The sequence below is a fragment of the Lates calcarifer genome, linkage group LG8 (genome assembly GCF_001640805.2).
Source record: "Lates calcarifer isolate ASB-BC8 linkage group LG8, TLL_Latcal_v3, whole genome shotgun sequence".
Taxonomy (NCBI): Eukaryota; Metazoa; Chordata; class Actinopteri; family Centropomidae; genus Lates; species Lates calcarifer.
Genome location: NC_066840.1, coordinates 8,778,884 through 8,799,198, shown reverse-complemented (window position 1 = coordinate 8,799,198; position 20,315 = coordinate 8,778,884). Strand labels below are relative to the sequence as shown.

The 20,315-nt window shown below is 40.8% G+C and overlaps 2 protein-coding genes across 12 annotated transcripts; both read left to right on the top strand.

Moving 5' to 3' along the window:
- The first annotated feature begins 1,162 nt into the window (after positions 1 to 1,162).
- On the top strand, positions 1,163 to 15,077 carry ogt.1 (O-linked N-acetylglucosamine (GlcNAc) transferase, tandem duplicate 1). Of its 11 annotated transcripts, none has more exons than XM_018675671.2 (22): positions 1,163 to 1,535; positions 3,239 to 3,389; positions 4,179 to 4,422; positions 4,557 to 4,625; positions 8,043 to 8,159; positions 8,263 to 8,342; positions 8,752 to 8,947; positions 9,053 to 9,193; positions 9,316 to 9,416; positions 9,693 to 9,846; positions 10,203 to 10,304; positions 10,429 to 10,608; positions 10,935 to 11,093; positions 11,214 to 11,303; positions 11,449 to 11,574; positions 11,720 to 11,890; positions 11,983 to 12,099; positions 12,426 to 12,596; positions 12,974 to 13,126; positions 13,260 to 13,533; positions 13,699 to 13,822; positions 13,912 to 15,077. In XM_018675671.2, exons 1-22 carry the CDS (start codon positions 1,499 to 1,501, stop codon positions 14,090 to 14,092), a joined length of 3,138 nt encoding a protein of 1,045 aa, XP_018531187.1. In that variant the 5' UTR covers positions 1,163 to 1,498; the 3' UTR covers positions 14,093 to 15,077. The 11 variants fall into 11 exon arrangements, with proteins under 11 accessions (XP_018531187.1, XP_018531183.1, XP_018531184.1 ...); XM_018675667.2 differs by having other exon boundaries at positions 9,032 to 9,193; positions 10,429 to 10,626; XM_018675668.2 differs by having other exon boundaries at positions 3,209 to 3,389.
- Positions 15,078 to 15,652: 575 nt separating this feature from the next.
- On the top strand, positions 15,653 to 20,079 carry gcna (germ cell nuclear acidic peptidase). Its single transcript, XM_018675661.2, has 13 exons — positions 15,653 to 15,760; positions 16,105 to 16,207; positions 16,709 to 16,898; positions 16,989 to 17,061; positions 17,183 to 17,235; positions 17,384 to 17,450; positions 17,547 to 17,617; positions 17,715 to 18,131; positions 18,222 to 18,387; positions 18,531 to 18,675; positions 18,798 to 18,933; positions 19,099 to 19,303; positions 19,422 to 20,079. Exons 2-13 carry the CDS (start codon positions 16,118 to 16,120, stop codon positions 19,651 to 19,653), a joined length of 1,845 nt encoding a protein of 614 aa, XP_018531177.1. The 5' UTR covers positions 15,653 to 15,760; positions 16,105 to 16,117; the 3' UTR covers positions 19,654 to 20,079.
- The last annotated feature ends 236 nt before the right edge of the window (positions 20,080 to 20,315 follow it).

Below are 20,315 nucleotides of genomic sequence, written 5' to 3'. Positions count from 1 at the left end.
GGTGGGAAATGTGTAACAACGATTTAATAGTTGTATGAAAACATCATATTATATCACAAGTCAGGGGATCTTATTGCCAAATACATACAGGTAAATATTATATATGTGGGACCTGCAGAAATAAAAAAATATAAGGAAACATGTTGGTTAAAGCATGCATGTATAATAGCAGGGCTCCAGAAAACTTTCTTTGAAATATGTTGCCCCCTGTTGGTGATTATGAATATTTCAACTATCTGCACAGCAGCCCACATACAGTACATTCACTTCTTAATTAATATCTGACAGATTTTGTATCCCATACATTCATTTAAATTAAGATCAACAAAACTGTTATGCAATGATAAGGCTCCTCTACATAGGTAGCGTTAGGAATTTTTGCTTTTAAATTTGGAGACAATTTATTTCAAAATACTGTACAGTCCTGGACACAGGAATAACACAATTTGTTAAGCCAAAGAACACAATGAACAGTATTAACTACAGTCTGTTTGCCTTGTTGATTGTCAGTACTACAGTTCTGAATTTTTGCGTTGTGCTGTTTCTTAAAGCAGGATTAATGAACCACCACCACAAAACTGCCTTTCTGCATTTGTTTGGCCGTACTGTTGTCAAAATGTGAAACAAAATGTGAAGTAATTCATAATCACTTTACTGTGTACAATTGTGTACTGTACGGTGTACAAGTGTGTAGCATTTTCTAACTTGAATATGCAGTGCACTAAATGCAAGATCTTCCATGTAAGCCTGCATATCAGAATACTTTGACCAATAATCATTACATCATATGACTATCCTGTATTAATCTGTTACCTTACAGACTGAAGACTTTGGCACGTCAGGCATATTTAGATGTCATGCCCATATTGAAATCAACGGAAATCTTTTCTCATTAATACTTGAAGAACTGGTGCTGTCATTATTTTCTGGATTTGCACTCCGTCCCACTGCACCAATGTGTCCTTCCGCGCAGAATCATTTGTAACAGGTTTATTTTTCGTGGGTGAAACTTATAACACACGGTTAGTAAACACTACTTCAAGCTCATATCTTCTGAATTGTTATTTTACTAATACGGCAGTTATTGCAATTTCACACACGTTTCATCGTAATGGCGATGTGCGGAACTAGTTTCTCTCAAAAATGAGTTCCAACCATTTCGCCATTTCATGTTCCATAGCTGCTTTGTTGTGAGGAAGGAATCAGCGTGAACCGCAAAAATATTTTCACAGTTTATACTAGTAAAAGTTAGGTATTGCAACGAGGTTTGATGATTACTTATTGTCAAACTACATGCTAACCGCTGCAAGATCAACATTAACCGCTGTACAAGGTGCGGAAAATCAAAGATCAGGTTAGCTAGTGAGCTACATAGTCTGCCTGGCAACGTGCTTGCTGGCCGCAGCCGACAAAGACGACAGCCCACATTTTTCTCTTAAACTGTCATTTGCAAGAAGACACATTGACGACCACCGTGCAAGACACGAAGACCGAGGAGATGGCGAGCTCAGTGGGAAACGTGGCTGACAGCACAGGTTGGTTGCTTCTATTTCACTAACGTTAGCCATGACAGATAGCATCGCTAGCCGAGAAGACGACCCCGTCTTCCGTTACAGCGTTAGCGGCTAGCAAGTAAAGCATAGTAAAATTAGGAAAACAATTAATTTTGGCGTGGGATAATTGAACACGACGACAACGGCAAAATAAGCCCAATTTATTACCCTAATATATCATATTACATACGAGTAACAAGCATGGTAACGCAGTATTAGCATAATTTGTAGCAGCGTCGATTCGTAACGAATTGGTCTCCTAAAATAATAGCTCGTGAGTGTACATTTGACGACTATGGGCAAAATAAATATTTTATTAACAAAATTCCTGAACCTATTTCAGGTGTGTGACGTTTTCGTAAGGGAGCTACTTTAAAAACTATTTGCATTATCGTTCGTTAGCTGTTAGCCATTACGTAGCCCGAACGGCACTCAGACTCCGTTGTATTTTGTTAACGTCAGAAAATGGCTTCCTCTATTAAAAGCATCGTGTCACCAACACATGTAGGTTCGGATGATTGTTCTGAGCTAATATTGGTCATGGCCACTGAGAAAACGAGGGCCGTAAAACGCCCCGTTGCTTCAGCAGGTCGTGTAGATATCATCATTGGTGCGGGTTCTCAAGGTTAATGATTGCTATCCATTTTATCTATATATCCATTCTCTATCTATACACTATCCATTCTGTATATATACAAGAAGTGTTACGTAATTTTCATGGATGGATGAACCAGATCTACTGCGTTCTCATTATGGCATCGATTTGCAGGTGTGTGTATGCGAGTCGGAATGTCCCCTAACCATTAAACTTCCTCCACTCCCTCTGTACACCGTGCATGATTTGTTTGTGGCTTTATCCTGTTTATGCCACACCCTGAACAAGCTGAGCTCAAGTGACACTATCTGATATTAATCGTTTCACCCGCATTGATAGTCATATGGTAGTATGAAAATTAAAGATGGCGATAAATGTGATACCAATACAGTAGATTAGATAAATAGATAAATAATCACCTTAGACTGTTAAAAGCTGTATGACATTGAAACGTGGACCCCCCCCCCCCCCAAAAAAAAAAAAAAAAAAAAAAAAAATTTCTCATCTCATGCATTATCATCTTCTCCCAATTTTGTATCACAATTTTCTACTTTGTTAGCAGAAACCCTAGTTCAAATCTCACTAAATACAAGAACAAACACACTCGCTGCAACTTTGCAAAACTTAATTAAATCATCTTGAACTTTTGTAAAGTCCTTACAGCGACATAGTGCACTGAAACATTCTCAAATAAAGAATAAGAACTACTGTCAATTTTATACATTATTGGCAGTCCTCTGCCAAAAAATTCTAATTCAATACAAGCTTACATTTATCATACATGAAACTGAACAGAGATTTGATTTTTAATCAAATCGTGACCACAAGATTTAAAATCGAAATGCAAAATTCCTCCGTATATGTCAACACTTGATCTCAGTGTTCCCTTGATTTTACCCATTGCCTTGTTTCCTGTTGAGTTCAAATTGTTATCCATTGTTTGTCATTGACAGCATTATCTTCATCTCCTTTATTTTCTGTTTTCATTTGTCTGCTTTAATTTCTTCCATCACCTCTAACATGTTGTTTCCCCCCTCCTTGGGCTGTGTTGGTGCTCCAGAACCGACAAAACGTATGCTTTCCTTCCAAGGGTTGGCTGAGCTGGCGCACCGGGAGTATCAGTCAGGGGACTTTGAGGCAGCTGAGCGCCACTGCATGCAGTTGTGGAGGCAGGAGCCTGATAACACAGGCGTGCTGCTGCTCCTGTCCTCCATCCACTTCCAGTGCCGAAGACTCGACAGGTGAGGTGTGGGGGGGCTGACTCAACGCACACTGAGCATGTGGCGTGGAAGTGGCAGAGAATAATTGGTCATCTGTGACTTTCAAAGTGCACAGCTGGTCTTGGGGAGTGAAATGCAACAACTGATCTATCCTCTGGAAATCCTATCGCTTGGCTTACAATGGTCTTGTGCTGTCCCCTCAATTTATAACACTGTTTAGTTGGTGGGCATACCTTTGCTTTGCAGGTACCATGGTGAAGGTTTGGTAAATATCTTGATTGCCATTTTCTGTTTCTTTAATGTATCCAGTGTCAGCAGTATACTCCAAAGTAGTTAGAATTTAATATTTTGTCATTCTGCTGTCAAATACAGAACTAACAGAAATCAGGCTGAAAATAAGCTGAAACGTACTTGATATCCTGTAATGACAAGTAAAACTATTCAGTGGTTTCTAGTCAACGTATGACTTTATGATTATAAAAGCTGAATATGGTGCTAATTCATTGTAGATGCACCACCTGTCTTTATTTGGAGTATACTGCCAGCATGATCATTATTTTGCATAACAGACATTAACTGATGGATTCACTAAGTTTGGATGTCAGTCAAATGTGTGTTGTGCTGCGTGTCATGCATTCATGTTTTCAACATTTTAAGGATATTTATTAGGATATGCTGTTTAAATGCTTTAACGTAAGTTTCTCCTTGTAAACACTTGCACTTTGTTGCTGCTTCCTCCACACAATGCATCGAGCCGACACTGCCAGCCACTCCCTTTGTAACCATCCTGTACTTGTTCTGGTTCTACAGGTCTGCTCATTTCAGCACCTTGGCCATCAAACAGAACCCAATGTTGGCTGAGGCCTACTCCAACCTGGGGAATGTGTACAAGGAGCGTGGGCAACTGCAAGAGGCCATAGAGCATTATCGCCATGCTCTGAGACTGAAGCCAGATTTTATTGACGGATACATCAACTTGGCAGCAGCTCTGGTGGCTGCGGGGGACATGGAGGGAGCAGTGCAGGCTTATGTGTCTGCGTTACAGTATAACCCTGTAAGTGACATGTCATATGTTAAATCTTTACATCGCCAGATAACTCTTATCTACTAAAATAGAAACATATTTGGAGTCAACACATTAATTGGTGGTTGATTGTGGCTATAAAATGATCTCTCCCTCCCCGGCAGGATCTTTATTGCGTGCGTAGTGACCTGGGAAACTTGCTTAAAGCTCTTGGACGTTTGGAAGAGGCCAAGGTACGTTACAGCGGGTTGGCTTTTGTATAGCTGTGTTGTTTGTGTTTTTTGTTGTAGATTTTTTTTTTCTTCTTGTCCATAATTTTTGTCTTTAGTTTCCCTCACTAAGGCCATAGATGTTATCCCATTTTCCTTTTGACATTTTTAAGCCACTTGGAGTCCTCTCCCTTCAATCCCCTTGGCAAACTGAAGGACAGAAAATGGTAGTTTTTTTTTTTAATTTCTCAGAGGTACAGTGAGCTTTTTACCCCTAACTTACTAAAAACCTTTGGAAATATTGGACTGGACTAGTCAACACCCATATGAGGCAACTAACTTCTCTGTATTTTATTATATTTTTTTATTATCATAGAACACACACTTTCTGTTGATTACTTTTTAGACAGCTCCATGTATTTTGTTTTTCAGAATAGTATACACATTACATTTGTCCCCACTCTTATCACTTTTAGTCCCAGTGTCCATTGCTTTACCCTGACCTTTTACCAAAGGTCAGCCCCTCCCCTTTCAGGAAGAAAGGCTGGAGTTTTGTAATTGAGATGGTGGATCTATATTGTCATTTTTGAACCTTGGCTCATGCATTTTCATGTAGTTGATTTTGGAGGGAAAATGCTGGCTCGGTCTTTGAAGAATACCTGAACTGATGAGAAGCTAGTTTAACTTTGCAGTGCAAAAGATAAGATGGTTTCTAACCTAACCACTATACTCCAATGTTGTTTTATCAAGTGCCCAATGACAAGTGTTTTGTCTCAGTTTGCTGTCAGTACAGTTGCTGCCAGTATGGGTTTTTTTTGTTACGTGTCCATTTGTCACTGTAAAACTTGTCTGAATTACAGGGGGGCTCCCTGGGTTGGGTCAAATCTGGAGATGTGGAGTTGTCCAACTGGTTACAGGCCATCTTATTTCGTGCTAGAGGGGGGTAAAGGAGTGGGGAGGAGCGTCAGGGAGTCACAAGCTCCCCTGCTCTGTCGCTCCACCCCCCGCGCGCTCGCTGAGGATTGGTGGAGTGCGCGCTTAGAGCTGTCTTCCTGACCATTACACCACTACGCTAAACGGGTGCTCATGCACACATGCATCAGATTTTTCTTTTATATATGGTTGATTATAGAAATTTCACCCAGCTGGTTATCTTTTTTGATATCCACTGCCATTGAGTAGCGTGCTAAACTGGGGGTTTAAGGAAGCTTATCTTCAAGTGCCTTAAAGTGGTCCAAGCAGCATCAGGCAGACAGCTCACAATCTGTACTCCACCGCCCGCGTCAGATGCTGGGTTAGAAAGACAGAAGCACGCGCAGCAACAGCGATGACCTCTTTATTTCAGAGCTGTGGAGGCTTCTAGATACAAATAATTAAACCACAGACTTTTCTCCCTACCCCATTGGCCAGGATTCAAGAAAGCAAGCCAGGATAAAGAAATCAAAGTTTTAAAAACATTTCATGAAAATGCTAAAAGAATAAACGAAAAGCAATGATTAATACTTTTTCCCTTTTCCTTCAAATATGTAATATCATTCCCAAAGAAATGGGATCAGTTCATTTGGGCAAGATCAAGCCAGTAACTGCCTTCCTGTAGTTTGACATGCAAATTGAATTGACGTACAGGTGGAAGCCTGATTATAATTCAATGATAAACTGATCACATCAAAGCCTTTCTTCCCTCCCTGTTTCCCCAAAAGCATTCCTTTTGTTTTCTTTGAAATGAAATATTCATTGCATGAATGAAACTAAGAATAGTCTGTTTTTGTTTGTTTGTTGTGATTTGGAAGAACCTGTTTTATTTCCACATTTTTAAAAAAGAATGTATTGTTTGAAAACTTTTACTAACGATCTTGTTTTCTGATTTTGTCTCTTTTGGTTTTTCCACAACTGATATTGTTATTTAGAAGGTTTCAGGTGGGTGACACTATTCCTGCGTAGGTGCCTGGCGGAAAGGAACCTTAGGGCAGCCTCAGTCCTCTCCTCTTCTTCCAGCCAGCTGCGGCCACCACTCTGACAAAGTCCAAAAATATGGTAACGGGTTTGTAACTGCCAACAAAAGAAAAACCACCTCACTTTATGCTTGAGCTGTCTTGTGGCTTCCTTTGAAGAGCATAAGAAAAAAGTAACAAAGCAAATTACAGTAAGCATTTCTTAAAATATGCTACACTAATTACCCAACTCTATTAAGTAAAAAGAAACTTGGATTTGGAAGCAATAATCGTGAAAAACAAGTAAGAACCCTCTAACTCTTACATGTTGGTTATTTTTCCTATTTTGTTTTGTTTTTCCTTCTTTATTTGGAGTTGCAGCGTTCTGATGATGCAGATAGTGCGCTGTGAGTCTGCAGTAGCGCAGGGGCTGCGCAGCGATACCCTCCAAGCTACCAAAAAGGCGGAAAGCGCAAGCATGCGACCCCCCCACCCCCCTCACTCCCTTTGGCCTCTTTGTTGCGGACCTCTCCCCACTCACAACCAGCCTCGCTCCCAAATGCCCCCAAATCTCAGGCACAATTGGCTTCAAAAAAAAACAAACAAAACAAAAACAGATTTTGCTGTGTCTAGTAAGACAGTTTTCTGAATTCTATGTCAAATGTTTATTGGCTGTTTATTTCCAAATGCCCCATGTTATAATGTCACAGTGTAGCCACTGGTTGATCCCTCAGTCCCCACAATTCCCCCTTTATTCTGAGGTACTTTATGGGTGCTGAGCGTATGCCAGTCTGGTGTGGCAGGTGTTCTGCCAGGGGTTGTTGGTCTGCAGCTCTCTCATCTGGCCATTCAGCGAGCGCAGCGGCGAAGCACAATGACCTTTGCCAAGAGCAAGGTCGCGCAAGCAGCATAATATGGTGAATTGTGGTGATGGTGGCAATAGACACACACCGCGCACTTGCGTTTGTTGCGCATGCATTACAGGGACCATCACCTGCACGAATGGTCTAGCATCCCAGGTTGTGAGATATTATGCCCACATAAGATTAAACTCAACAGCATTTGTGGACATATTTGATTATATTTGTCATAAATCTTAATTCAGCACTTTAGGTTATAACTAGTCAATGATGATGGAATCAGATGGCAACAGACTATATTTGTGTGTGGGAACCACTGCATTTCTTGAGAGAGTGGTCATAACTGCAGGATGAAGGCCTACGTGTGGGTGTTGGTTGGTTGGATTTGCGCAGCGTAGGAAAAAGCAATGCAGCTTAGCGCGGCAGACTTGTGCGCACGCGAGCCCATGCTGTAGACTCACTTTTTGCCATCATGGAGAATAGTCACTAATTTTGCTTTCTCTGCCCTTTTTGTTTTTTCTTACTTTTATTCTCAATCTTCTATTTGTTTTTATTTTACAATCCCTTGTCCTCCCCTCTACAAACTATACCTCTCCCATTCTACCTCTACTCCTCCTTTCCTGTGGTTTTTCATTGTAAACCCACTGAAGGCTTGTTACCTGAAAGCCATTGAGACTCAGCCCAACTTTGCAGTGGCTTGGAGCAACCTGGGCTGTGTGTTCAACGCCCAGGGAGAGATATGGCTGGCCATACACCATTTTGAAAAGGTCAGTCATGCATATGTTTTTGTAACATTTTCAATCCTACTACTTTCTGTCTTGGTATATTCTTGTGTTGCCCCATGTTTTTAAACTTAGTTTCAATTTCTAGGCAGTGACTCTGGACCCAAATTTCCTTGACGCTTACATCAATTTAGGGAACGTATTGAAGGAAGCCCGAATCTTTGACAGGTGAGTAAATCATGACATCCAGTATAATGCTCCTTTTAGACATTCATGTTAAGTCTTTTGTCTTTAAAAGCACCGCCCCTCCACACCCCTCAGGGAATTTAGAGTGAGTCAAGAACATTGTCAGTTCCTGTACTTCCTTGCCTGTGTTGATCTTGCAGCATAGTTTTCACATGACATTGTCTAGGCAGGACAGATTTACTGCAGCTACAAAACAGCCATCATGGGGTAACTCAGCTGCCAACAACAGTCTTATTTTCAGCAATATACAGTATTTGTAACATTATAGAAAGTGCTTCAATAGTAAAAATGGTGCAACACACTTGGCTTGTAAGATGTTATATTAGATGTTATATTAGAAATACAAATCTCAGCAAAATATTGATCTTGTTTCTGCTCCTTATGTTTTCAGGGCTGTGGCTGGATACCTGAGAGCCCTGAGTCTTAGCCCCAACCATGCAGTTGTCCATGGAAACCTGGCCTGTGTCTACTATGAGCAAGGTCTCATTGACCTGGCTATTGACACTTACCGTCGTGCTATTGAATTGCAGCCACACTTCCCAGACGCCTACTGCAATTTGGCAAATGCCCTGAAGGAGAAAGGCAATGTAAGGCAGTTCTTCTTGTGTGTCTGCAAGTTTTGAATATCTGTCAGGATTAAGTAGCAGAACATTTACTGAATTTAACTTCAGAAATGCCATTTCCTTTTCCAGGTATCTGAAGCAGAAGAGTGCTACAACACCGCCTTGCGTTTGTGTCCAACCCATGCTGACTCCCTTAACAACTTGGCCAATATCAAGCGTGAGCAGGGAAACATCGAGGAGGCAGTTCAACTCTATAGGAAAGCCCTAGAGGTGAGTAAAGTACTGTTGGTATTTATATTTCCCTGACAGGTATGATAGGGGAATATTGTTGTATATATGTGCATGGCATTCTTGGACTGTTCTCCTTAATAACACTTTTTGTTTTTCATCAGGTGTTCCCCGAGTTTGCAGCAGCTCACTCAAACCTGGCCAGTGTCCTGCAGCAGCAGGGAAAACTCCAGGAGGCCCTCATGCACTACAAGGAGGCCATCAGGTTTGTAAATGCTAATCATGTGGTGTTATGCCATATTAGTTCAAGCAAAAACTTGAGCATACTTAATTGTATTTGCATGATGTCACATCACTGCTCAGAAATCCCACCACTTGTTGGACATCTCTTAAATAAATGTTCCTAACTCAATTGTTAACACTCTGCATAGTTTTCCTTTTTTTTCTTTTCTTTTTTTTTTTTACAAGACAACATTGTTAATGTTCTAGCACATGGTTTTGTATTCATAGTGTTTACATGGTTTTCCTGTTTGATTTCCAGAATCAGCCCCACATTTGCTGATGCCTACTCTAACATGGGTAATACATTGAAGGAAATGCAAGATGTACAAGGAGCACTTCAGTGCTACACCCGTGCCATCCAGATTAATCCTGCCTTTGCTGATGCTCACAGCAATTTGGCCTCTATCCACAAGGTAGGGATAATCCATAATTTTGACATCATTTCCATATGTTTTTCATTTCAGCTTACTGTGACTCTAAGATTTTACCTGCCTCTATGTTGCTTGGATCCATGCTCCAGTGAACACACACACCTGTTTATATGCTATAGAAGGCAATGCTAAACTGGCAAACTGGAGACATGACATGTGTGATTTTTTTTTTTTTTTTTAAACTATTGTGACATCAAATATTAGAACAATAAGGCCAAAGTTGACAATGACCAAACTATTCTTTTTGAGGCAGATGTGTTTGATATGTTTCAATTTCTGACTGTTTTGCAATTATGACCCTTTTAATTATGTATCCTAATGTTTCTCTCCACAATTAGGATTCTGGAAACATCCCAGAGGCAATTGCATCTTACCGCACAGCCTTGAAACTTAAGCCAGACTTCCCCGATGCTTACTGCAACTTGGCGCATTGCCTGCAGGTTTGTAAATGCTTATATATTTGTCAACTATTACGATACAATAAAAGCAGTAGTTATTTAGCCTTTGTTGTTGTTGTGTGAGAAGTACATCCTTTTACTTCTGTTGTTTTTATCACTCTTCCAGATTGTGTGTGACTGGACAGATTATGACGAGCGGATGAAGAAGCTTGTGAGCATTGTGGCTGACCAGCTGGATAAGAACCGCTTGCCTTCAGTGCACCCTCACCACAGCATGCTGTACCCGCTCTCTCACGGCTTTCGCAAGGCCATTGCCGAGCGCCACGGAAACCTTTGCCTGGACAAGGTACACGCACTGATCAAAGCAAGTAACCTTTAATTAATTTTTTGGGGGGATGGAAGGTGGCTGGTGATGGCAATGGCTGTCTGCAGGGATATGGGGAAGGTAAGGGATGGGTGAGATACTGATTATATTGTACCTTGTAGAAGAAGCAATGACAGCTGGTGGTGAATGGGTTGCTTGCAGGGATAAGGGTGTTTGATATGAAGTTGGACATGATTTGAGATTAACTAGTGACAGTTTTGGATTCAGCATTAGTCATTGTAACTCAGTCAAACTACAATGGCTGTCTTGCTTTTAGTTGTATTCTTACACTGTTGCTTATTCCACAGATCAATGCTCTGCACAAACCTGCTTATGAGCATCCAAAGGATCTGAAGGCCAGTGGTGGACGTCTGCGTGTTGGCTATGTCAGCTCGGACTTTGGCAACCACCCGACTTCGCACCTGATGCAGTCCATTCCTGGAATGCACAATCCTGAGAAATTTGAGGTAGATGATCTTAATTTAAATTCTAGAAATTATGAATTTAACTTGGTGAGTCTTACAGTCTTACTTGCGTATTTATTTTTTACATTTAACTTAAAACTATGATTTTTTTTTTCCCCTAAGGTGTTCTGCTACGCACTCAGCCCTGATGATAGTACCAACTTCCGTGTGAAAGTAGTAGCCGAGGCTCATCACTTCACAGACCTGTCACAGGTAAAAGTTAACAGTATTTGTACATTTACTTCATTTCTCTTTACCATATGCATCTAACTACATTGATTTTCATTTAGACAAAAGTGACTAAGTAATGTCAAAAACAAAAACCCTTTTTACTGAAACTGGTACCCTGCTCCTCCAGATCCCTTGCAATGGCAAAGCAGCTGATCGCATTCACCAGGATGGAATCCACATTCTGGTCAACATGAACGGATACACCAAAGGAGCCCGAAATGAACTGTTTGCCCTCCGCCCTGCCCCAATTCAGGTAAGCTCTACATAGGATCAATCAACACCAAGATGTACCCTGATGAGACCTGCGCAATAAGATAATTGCATCTTTACTCACATTCAGTTTGTTCAGACTGATCAAAGACTGCACAAATAATTGTTTTTCTTTTTTCATTCAACAGGCTATGTGGCTGGGTTACCCAGGAACCAGTGGCGCTCCCTTCATGGACTACATCATCACTGACAAGGAGACGTCACCTATGGAGGTAGCTGAGCAGTATTCTGAGAAACTCGCCTACATGCCCAACACTTTCTTCATTGGAGACCACGCTAATATGTTCCCTCACCTCAAGGTTTGTCCATCCTCACATGTCTAATAATAAGTAATCTGAGTTTCAGTGTAATCACGGTGTTTGTAACATTTGTTTCCTTCTCTGATTGACAGAAAAAGGCAGTGATTGACTTCAAGTCCAATGGACACATCTTTGACAACCGCATTGTTCTTAATGGTATTGATCTAAAGGCCTTCTTGGACAGTCTGCCAGATGTCAAAGTGATAAAGGTGAGTTAGGAGAACCAAGTCGATGTTTTATGTATATTGACGTAGCATTGACAAACCAGTAAGTTTAGTGTGAGTTGGGCACTACAAGTTTTGGACCTCTAGATGGCATTGTTTGACTACTTGTTCATGTTGTGATATTAATTTTCAGTCACAATGACAAAGCAGAATGAAACAGTAACTTGTCAGTTTCCTGCCCTTGGTTTATGTTAATGAGAAAATCTTGGCCAGTATCTGCTGATGCAGATTTTCATTGGTAGAATCATTAAATGTGCTAAAACAAACTATACAGTTGAAGCAGTTCACTTGAAACCGTTTTCTGTGTCCAGATGAAGTGTGACAACAACCAGGAAGCTGCTGGGGACACAAACGGAGCTCTGTCCATGCCTGTGATTCCCATGAACACAGCAGCTGAAGCAATCATCAACATGATCAATCAAGGCCAAATCCAGGTCACAATCAACGGCTTCACTGTTAGCAATGGCCTGGCCACCACACAGGTACGTCTGACCTGAACATGCTCAGCAATATAAATGCAAATAATGAGAAGTAAAACATGGGACACAAAGTGTCCACAAATGCTGAAACAAAGGCAAGAGCAGCAATTTAATTTAGCTTGCTGCTTTTTCAGATCTTTTCAGCAGATGAGGTTATCCCTCAGACTGTGTCCTTACAGGTATGATGTGTTCATGGGTGGGTTAAGGTGGTAGCACTCAATTGCTGATAATGGGAAATGGTGGCACTATGGATTGGGTTTAAAATTAGCTCTACTGCCTTGGTTTGGCAATATATATCAACAAGTTCACACAGTCACCGGTCATACAAAAACACTGAGGCAGCTTCATCTTTAAAAACACAGATTTGTCCCACCTTTTAGATTAATAACAAAGCTGCAACTGGGGAAGAGGTGCCACGCACAATCGTCGTGACAACTCGCTCCCAGTATGGTCTTCCAGAGGACTCTATCGTCTACTGCAACTTCAACCAGCTCTACAAGATCGATCCTCCCACTCTTCAAATGTGGGCCAACGTAAGTTAGACAGACATGGTTATAACGAATGCTTTGAGTGTTCCTTCAACTCTGCACTTGAGGAGTAAAGTATTTCTTTTTTTCTTTACAGTTTGCATTGTAAATCATGCTTAAATCTCCTCTCTTGCTGCAGATCCTGAAGCGTGTGCCCAACAGTGTGCTGTGGCTTCTTCGCTTCCCCGCTGTGGGTGAGCCCAACATCCAGCAGTACGCTCAGAACATGGGTCTGCCTGGTTCTCGCATCATCTTCTCTCCCGTGGCGCCCAAGGAGGAGCATGTGAGAAGGGGCCAGCTGGCTGATGTGTGCTTAGACACTCCTCTGTGCAATGGTCACACCACAGGCATGGATGTTCTCTGGGCTGGAACACCTATGGTAACCATGCCAGGTGAGCACACTAGGCTTTTAGGTACTGACTTTAAACCTGGCTTACAACTTGCATTATAATGTTTCATTATAATTATGTTTTATTCATTCTAGCTATAATATGCAGAAAATATGATGGTGTATCTGTTACCTGTGGAACATATTTCATACGAAGGCTGTTTTTTAATTGTAAATTCTTCTTATAAAGGTGAGACCCTTGCCTCCCGTGTGGCTGCCTCACAACTCAACTGTCTCGGCTGCCCTGAGCTAATAGCCCAGAGTCGTCAGGACTATGAGGACATAGCAGTCAAACTGGGCTCTGACATGGAGTAGTAAGTAGACTTTGATCTCACTTAATTTGAAAAACATTCTTTTCTGTTTGCTAAACCGTGAGGTCTGACATTTTCTCTCTCTCGTTCAGCCTGAAGATGGTCAGAGCACGTGTGTGGAAGCAGCGAATCTGCAGCCCTCTGTTCAACACCAAGCAGTACACAATGGACCTGGAGAGGCTCTACCTGCAGATGTGGGAGCACCATAGCAATGGCAACAAGCCAGAACACCTGGTCAAATTCCAAACAGTCGAGACCAGTGAGAATGCCTGAACTGGAAGCACGCTTATATCGTTTCCCAGCCATGTCCAGCCTCTCCCCACCATCTTTTTTTAATGTTTTTTTTTTTTTTCAGCACCCTAGCTTGAATGGTCAGTTTCCACTCCAGTCCGCTCACCCTGAATGATTGTCTCTATCTCTCATTTACCATTAATGGGACTCTTATTTGTGAAGGAGCCTACAGATGTACAAACTTGTTCCCCATCACATTCGTCACACATCTGCATTTCCTGAGCCAGATAGAGCCTGAGACCTACAGGCACCTTGTCTGAGACTCTTGTCCTAAAACAGTATATTTGGTGAGCATGAGAGGATTGTGAATGCTCTGCTACCCCTTTCAGTACTTGGATCAGTGGATTTTGTTTCTCCTGTCAGTGTGCATACAGGACTAATTGCAGCTTGTGGAGAGAATGCCCAGCTGTCATTACTTGTTGATCTATTTATAAATGGATAAAGAGTGTTGTGTGTTTTAAAAGGACAATGTTGCACCATGAAAATTGTAACTGACTTAAGTTTCATCAGCTTTAACATGCAATTGTAAAACATAGATTGCAACTGCTCTTTAGTTTGTCTTATGCTGTTATTAAATGACTGCAATGAGTAGATGTGCAAGTTTTGAGGAATATGGTCTAAATTAAGACTTCTTCCCCATACCTAATGCCAACTTTTATTAATTTTGTCAATCAAGGAATATGTTCAGTAGCTGTTGTCCTGTTTGATGTCACACTCTGCTTGTAAAAATGATTGGACAAAGCTGGAAAAAAGAGTCTCACAGTCATCGGAACGGGCCTAAATTTGAGTTTAGATGTCAGAGCTGTTCACAAATTGATCTTGTTTTTTTTTTAAATCACACAAGGAACGGCCTAGGTAAGTATTTTCTAAGCAGTTTTTGTTTTTGTATTGTCCGTTAACTGTATGCTGTCAATGGCGCCGTAAGGCTCTAAATATAATAAAAGAAAATAAAGAGATGGCAAAACTCTCCACTGTGTTTTACTCCCACTGACTTGGTTGTTGGTGGAAACAATTTGAAAGCTGGTTTGGGATAACTGTTCAAATCTGGTGACAATCTATGATTAACCTAAAAATTTTGGATTTTCTCATAATAATTTGTATCAGTTTGTTCTTTTTTTTTTTTTTTTAAGCATGTTCGTCGGAAACAACTGAAGGGATATGTATGTATATGTTTTATTTACGGAAATGTAGTGCCTTATAATCATAATAGATCTACATTCCCATTGCCAAAATAATAAGCAAATGGCTGCATTCAAAATTATACATTAGCATAGAAGTCACCTGCTCATTGGAAAAGCCCCCCACATTATGTATTATTGGATTGTGCATTGACATGTTGCAGCACTAATGTCATTGTGTTCACCCAGTTTAGACCACCGTCAACAATAAATAACATATTCAAATTGATGATATGCTTTTTATATAACAGTACAAGAATAGCGTGGCATTAAATGGGAATACTCAGGTTAAGTCATGGACGCCTCGAAGTACCTCAGAACTGAACGGAAGTGTGTCATTTGAAGCCCGCTCCGATTGGTCGAATGTCTTCATTACGACATCCGGTACAATGGAACACAAGATTTGAATTTTTCTTTGCTTCGTCCCGTCTGCCACCCGTGTCACTTTGATTTCAACAACAGGAGCGCCTTGGTAATCACGTCTCTAGTGAAATATATATTTTAAGCGAAATAATTGTAAATGCAGTGGATTCTAACAGAAAACACTCAACTACTTTCAAAAAGTCCGCCTAAGTCCAAAAATAATGTTAGCTTGCAAGTTGCTAACGGTAACGCTCCTAACAGCTGCAGTTAGTTATGTCGGTCGTGTGGCTTTGTTTATAGATTTGTTTTAATGATAAAATGGACCTGTTAAACGAAATGCAAACATTTTAACCATTAGCTAGCCTAACGTTGTGGATTATATGTCATATGTTTGATACGTTAGCGCTGGACTTTAAATGTTAAATGACTCCCATGTTGGTTCTGTTTTCACAGAGTAGAGGAAGCTATGAATGATGATACCTGCAAATTGTTTGAAAGAGTTGCTAAAAAGATGGGGTGGACAGAAAATGGAGGACTGGATACAGCAGAAAAGAAGGTTTGTTGCAATCTTCATTAACCTATGGACATGTTACCCCGTTTTAACAATAACAATAAATAGTTTATCTCTAGGGTAACTGAGAGAAAGAACAATTCACAATCATATATTAAAAAAACTAAATGTTAGCTGCCGCGATTAGTTGATTACTCATGAAGTCAATTGAAAGATAATTAATTTACCGTTTATTCTTTTTTCAAGTAAGCTTGCTAAAAATTATGAAGAAAGTATGAGCGTTTTTGTTTCTCTTCTGTCATATATCACAGTAGACTGAATATATTTGTTTTTTTTACACTTAGTCGAATAAGACCAGTGATTTGAACACATCGCACTGAGCTCATAACAGGAAAGTTTCACTACTTTCTGACATTTCATAGACAAAATTATTAATCAAGGAAATAATCAGCAAATTGATCAATAATGAAAGTAATTGTTGCAGCAATATTTAAACACTTTATGTTTATGTAAGCTATAATATCTGTCTCTCTTTGTTGTTTCTAGCTGATAAGCTCAATTGGTAAGACTCGTCATGCTGCCACAAGTGGTCATCAACCTGTGGATCGATCAGTTTCGCCGATCCAGCTTGGCCTCTCTGAGAGTGAAGATGATGACAAGGAGAACCAGTACTCCAAGAGCAATGGTTATAGAAACAAGTCTTTGATTGAGTCCAGTGACGACGACTTTGACCAGTGTGAGTGAGTTAAATTGTCTAAATATTGTTAAACTGTGTGACTCGGTTTGCACATACTCATTTTTTTCATTTGACCTTTTTGTTCCTTAGTTCTTGTGGGAAGGGCTACACCCAGAGTTAAACCTGCCACACAGACGACATGTAGCACTGCAAAGAGGGACAAGTATGAAAATGAAATTCACCGAGCAAAATCTTTGTCTTGTTTCTGGCCTCACTTTTACCTTTTAATTTGTCTCATTTGGGGCATGGCAGTTTACCTTATAAATCATTGCTGTCCTTTTTAGTTCAAAAGTTCAACTTGTGGTGAGTTCAGACGATGACAGCAGTTTTGAGACATGTAAGTCGCCTTTTTCTGTTGGGTACATTTATCAGTATCTGTAATAACTGACAACAAAAGAGTTAAATTCTAGTAACAGTAACATGATGAGGAAATGTTTTATATTGTGGACTATATTTCACTCAGTTAATCCTTTTGCATTGTTAAGTTCTGCAACGAGTGAAAACCCCCAACACCAAGCCTAAGAAAATCTCAGAGAGTGGGAGTGAAGACAGGTGTGTTTGTGTTGTATTATTCCTTTACATGCGTTGTAACTGTCTGGATAAGTTGTTTTTAATAAATATCTGTTTTACCTGTGTTTATCTTCAAAGCCTCAAAAACTTCATAGTGGATGACCACTTATCAGATGATGACTTTATTGAGACAAAATTATCTTTTAAAGGTATGACCTTTTGAATGATTATTAGTACTGATGTTATATCTCAAAGAAACTCAACTTAGAACTAGATGTGTATAATTGTGATGTTTTCTTTCCCTAGTGCCTAAGAAGAGCAATACTCCAGCAGCCAAGCCTCCACCGAGGAGACCGCTGTCTCAGTGGGACTCCCCAGTCTTTGTTAGTGACAGTGATGATGATGATAATATTGTGGTCAAGAGTACATGGAGAACTCGTCACTCAAAACCTAAACCCCCCCCAAAAGCCAACAAGAATAACACTCTGCTGTCTGACAACGACGACAGTTCACCATCGCTGCCTTTGCCTCCCGTCCCATCTCCTTTTTCTCTTCCTCCCCACAAAACTCTAACATCACTGGCCTCTCCCAAGCGGACTTTTTCAGCACCCTCTAAGCTGGATGAATCAACCAGTTCTGAGGAGGAGTTCACATCCCTGTTGGAGAGACTAAAAAAGAAAAATAAATTCACAAGCACTTCATTCTCACCTAAGAACACCAAAGGTAGCTGTTTCATTTTTATCGTTTCCACCAGTCTCTTGATTTTCTTTTCTTTCTAGTTGTGAGGCTGTTCCGTTTTGTTTTTAAATCTAGAGTGCAGTAAGGAGCCTCCTGTGTTCATTCCTCCTGTAAAGGGACTCACAACACCAGCCTCTAAATCATTAGGGGAAACACCTAAGCATGTGAAAACACCAGGGAAATCCACCATCTTGAAGCCCACAGTCAGTCAGACGGAGCCCAGACACGGTCCCACCAGCAGGTATGTCTACTGACCAGTTATTATTCACAGCCTTGAATGTTGGACAAATACTTCAACAATCGCAATATAATTTTTTTTGTATTATGTGCCTTGAGCAACGCTCAGTCAGTCTGACTGCTTTTACTCTGCTCTTTCACCTCTAGGCTGGTGTTGTGTAAGACCCCAGGGTGCTTCTTGGAGTCACTTTCAAACCCTGGCTCCAGCTATACCCGCAGTTTCAAGCAGAACAAGGAAGACCTCACCAGTAAACTCTACCGACTGTACAATACCAGCGTATTTGACAATAAGGTGACAATCAATCAATCAGTCTCCCTTGTTTCATTTAAAACATTTTTAGGACTATCACCCGGTTGTTTAAGTACTTTGTTAACATATGTTTTCTTTATCTTTGTCTGACATGGTTTTTCTAGCTCCCTGTCAATATGTCGGTGACCTGGAATAAGAAGATGCGGAAAACAGCCGGTTACTGTATCACAGGGCAGGAACGAGGCGGAGGGAACCGCTACGCCCGCATTGAACTGTCAGAGAAAGTCTGCGATTCTGCAGGTAAAACTTCAGAGAGCCAGATAGACTATAGTATTAAATAGCGTCTGCTTGATTGTCCCTGAATGTAAACATGTCATCCGTCATGCATTGTAAAATTTGTTGGCTTATGTGTGATGAATCTCTGCATCACACGGCCAGGCTTATTTTATTGTCCTTCCCTCTTAGATCGACTCAGGGACACATTGATTCATGAGATGTGTCACGCTGCAACGTGGCTGATAAATGGTGTAAGGGACGGGCACGGAAACTTCTGGAAGCTTTACGCTCGCAAGGCCACGGTGGTGCATCCTGAGCTGCCCATGGTCACTCGCTGCCACAGTTACGACATCAAATACAAATTCCAGTACCAGTGCACTCGCTGCCAGAATACGTACGTCTGACTATATTCAACTATCAAGCTCGTATCATTCTTTATCGTTCTTTCATCTTGCTTTTTACAGCTTTGAATGCTATTCCTAACACTTGATTTTTACTATGATTCTTCACAGTATCGGGCGTCATTCCAAGTCGCTGGACACGCAGAAGTTCGTGTGCGCCCTCTGCACAGGTCAGCTCGTCTTACTGACATCGTCCAAGTCGCGCGCCCCCACACCTTTTGCCAACTTTGTCAAAGAGAATTACGGGACTGTACGACAGGAGCTGGCGGGACAAAGCCACGCGGAAGTGATGCGGAAGCTTAGTGCAGACTTTGCCTCTAAGACTAAACTCAGTCAAAGCTGAGATCCTGTCTGTAACTGCACTAAAAAGCTGAGAACTGAGCTGCACAGGGAACCACAGGGAGAAGGGAGTCTTAAATACCTCAGTTAACTAGTCTTACATCAGTGAGCAGCTGTGATTATTAATATTGAATCTATTATGTTCTCCGTGTTATATCTGTGTTTGTCAGTATGTGGTTATAGACTGGACCTACTGTGACTGGAAAAACTGAGCCTAAACAGGATGTTCATGAGTGTCTGTGTGCATGTGCATGTGTGTGTAGATGATGTGGTGCCAAACAATGCAGTTCATACCACCTGTTATCCCGGGTATCTAATGCGTTCTGGGGATCAGTACGATTTGGTCCATTTTTTTACAAAATATCTGACTGATTTGACTTTCCCATTATAAATTCTTCAAATAAAGTTTAAAGCGTGACTGTACATTAAATGGACCTTCAACATCTTTATGTTCTGATATCTATATATGAACAGTTAAAAGTTGGGTGACAAGAAAATAATACCAGGATAATTTGGCCTTTTATTTATTACATTAAATTTGTAGTGGTGGTTTATTTATGATTGGCAAAGAAAACATTTGAGTTTTTGTCAGTTAGTTTGAACATTAAATTACATAATTTTAGATATGTTAATGCAGTGTCAGTCTCCTGGGTTCACAGGGTTCAT

Excerpts from the sequence above, each read along its gene's own strand:
- ogt.1 (XM_018675662.2), top strand. The coding sequence starts at position 1,499 with ATGGCGAGCTCAGTGGGAAACGTGGCTGACAGCACAG. Across the intron at positions 3,390-4,178 it reads CAGTGCCGAAGACTCGACAG|GTCTGCTCATTTCAGCACCT; the intron begins GTGAGGTGTGGG and ends CTGGTTCTACAG. Across the intron at positions 8,343-8,751 it reads GAAGCCCGAATCTTTGACAG|GGCTGTGGCTGGATACCTGA; the intron begins GTGAGTAAATCA and ends TTATGTTTTCAG.
- gcna (XM_018675661.2), top strand. The coding sequence starts at position 16,118 with ATGAATGATGATACCTGCAAATTGTTTGAAAGAGTTGCTAAAAAGATG. Across the intron at positions 17,236-17,383 it reads TGACAGCAGTTTTGAGACAT|TTCTGCAACGAGTGAAAACC; the intron begins GTAAGTCGCCTT and ends TGCATTGTTAAG. Across the intron at positions 17,451-17,546 it reads GAGAGTGGGAGTGAAGACAG|CCTCAAAAACTTCATAGTGG; the intron begins GTGTGTTTGTGT and ends TTATCTTCAAAG.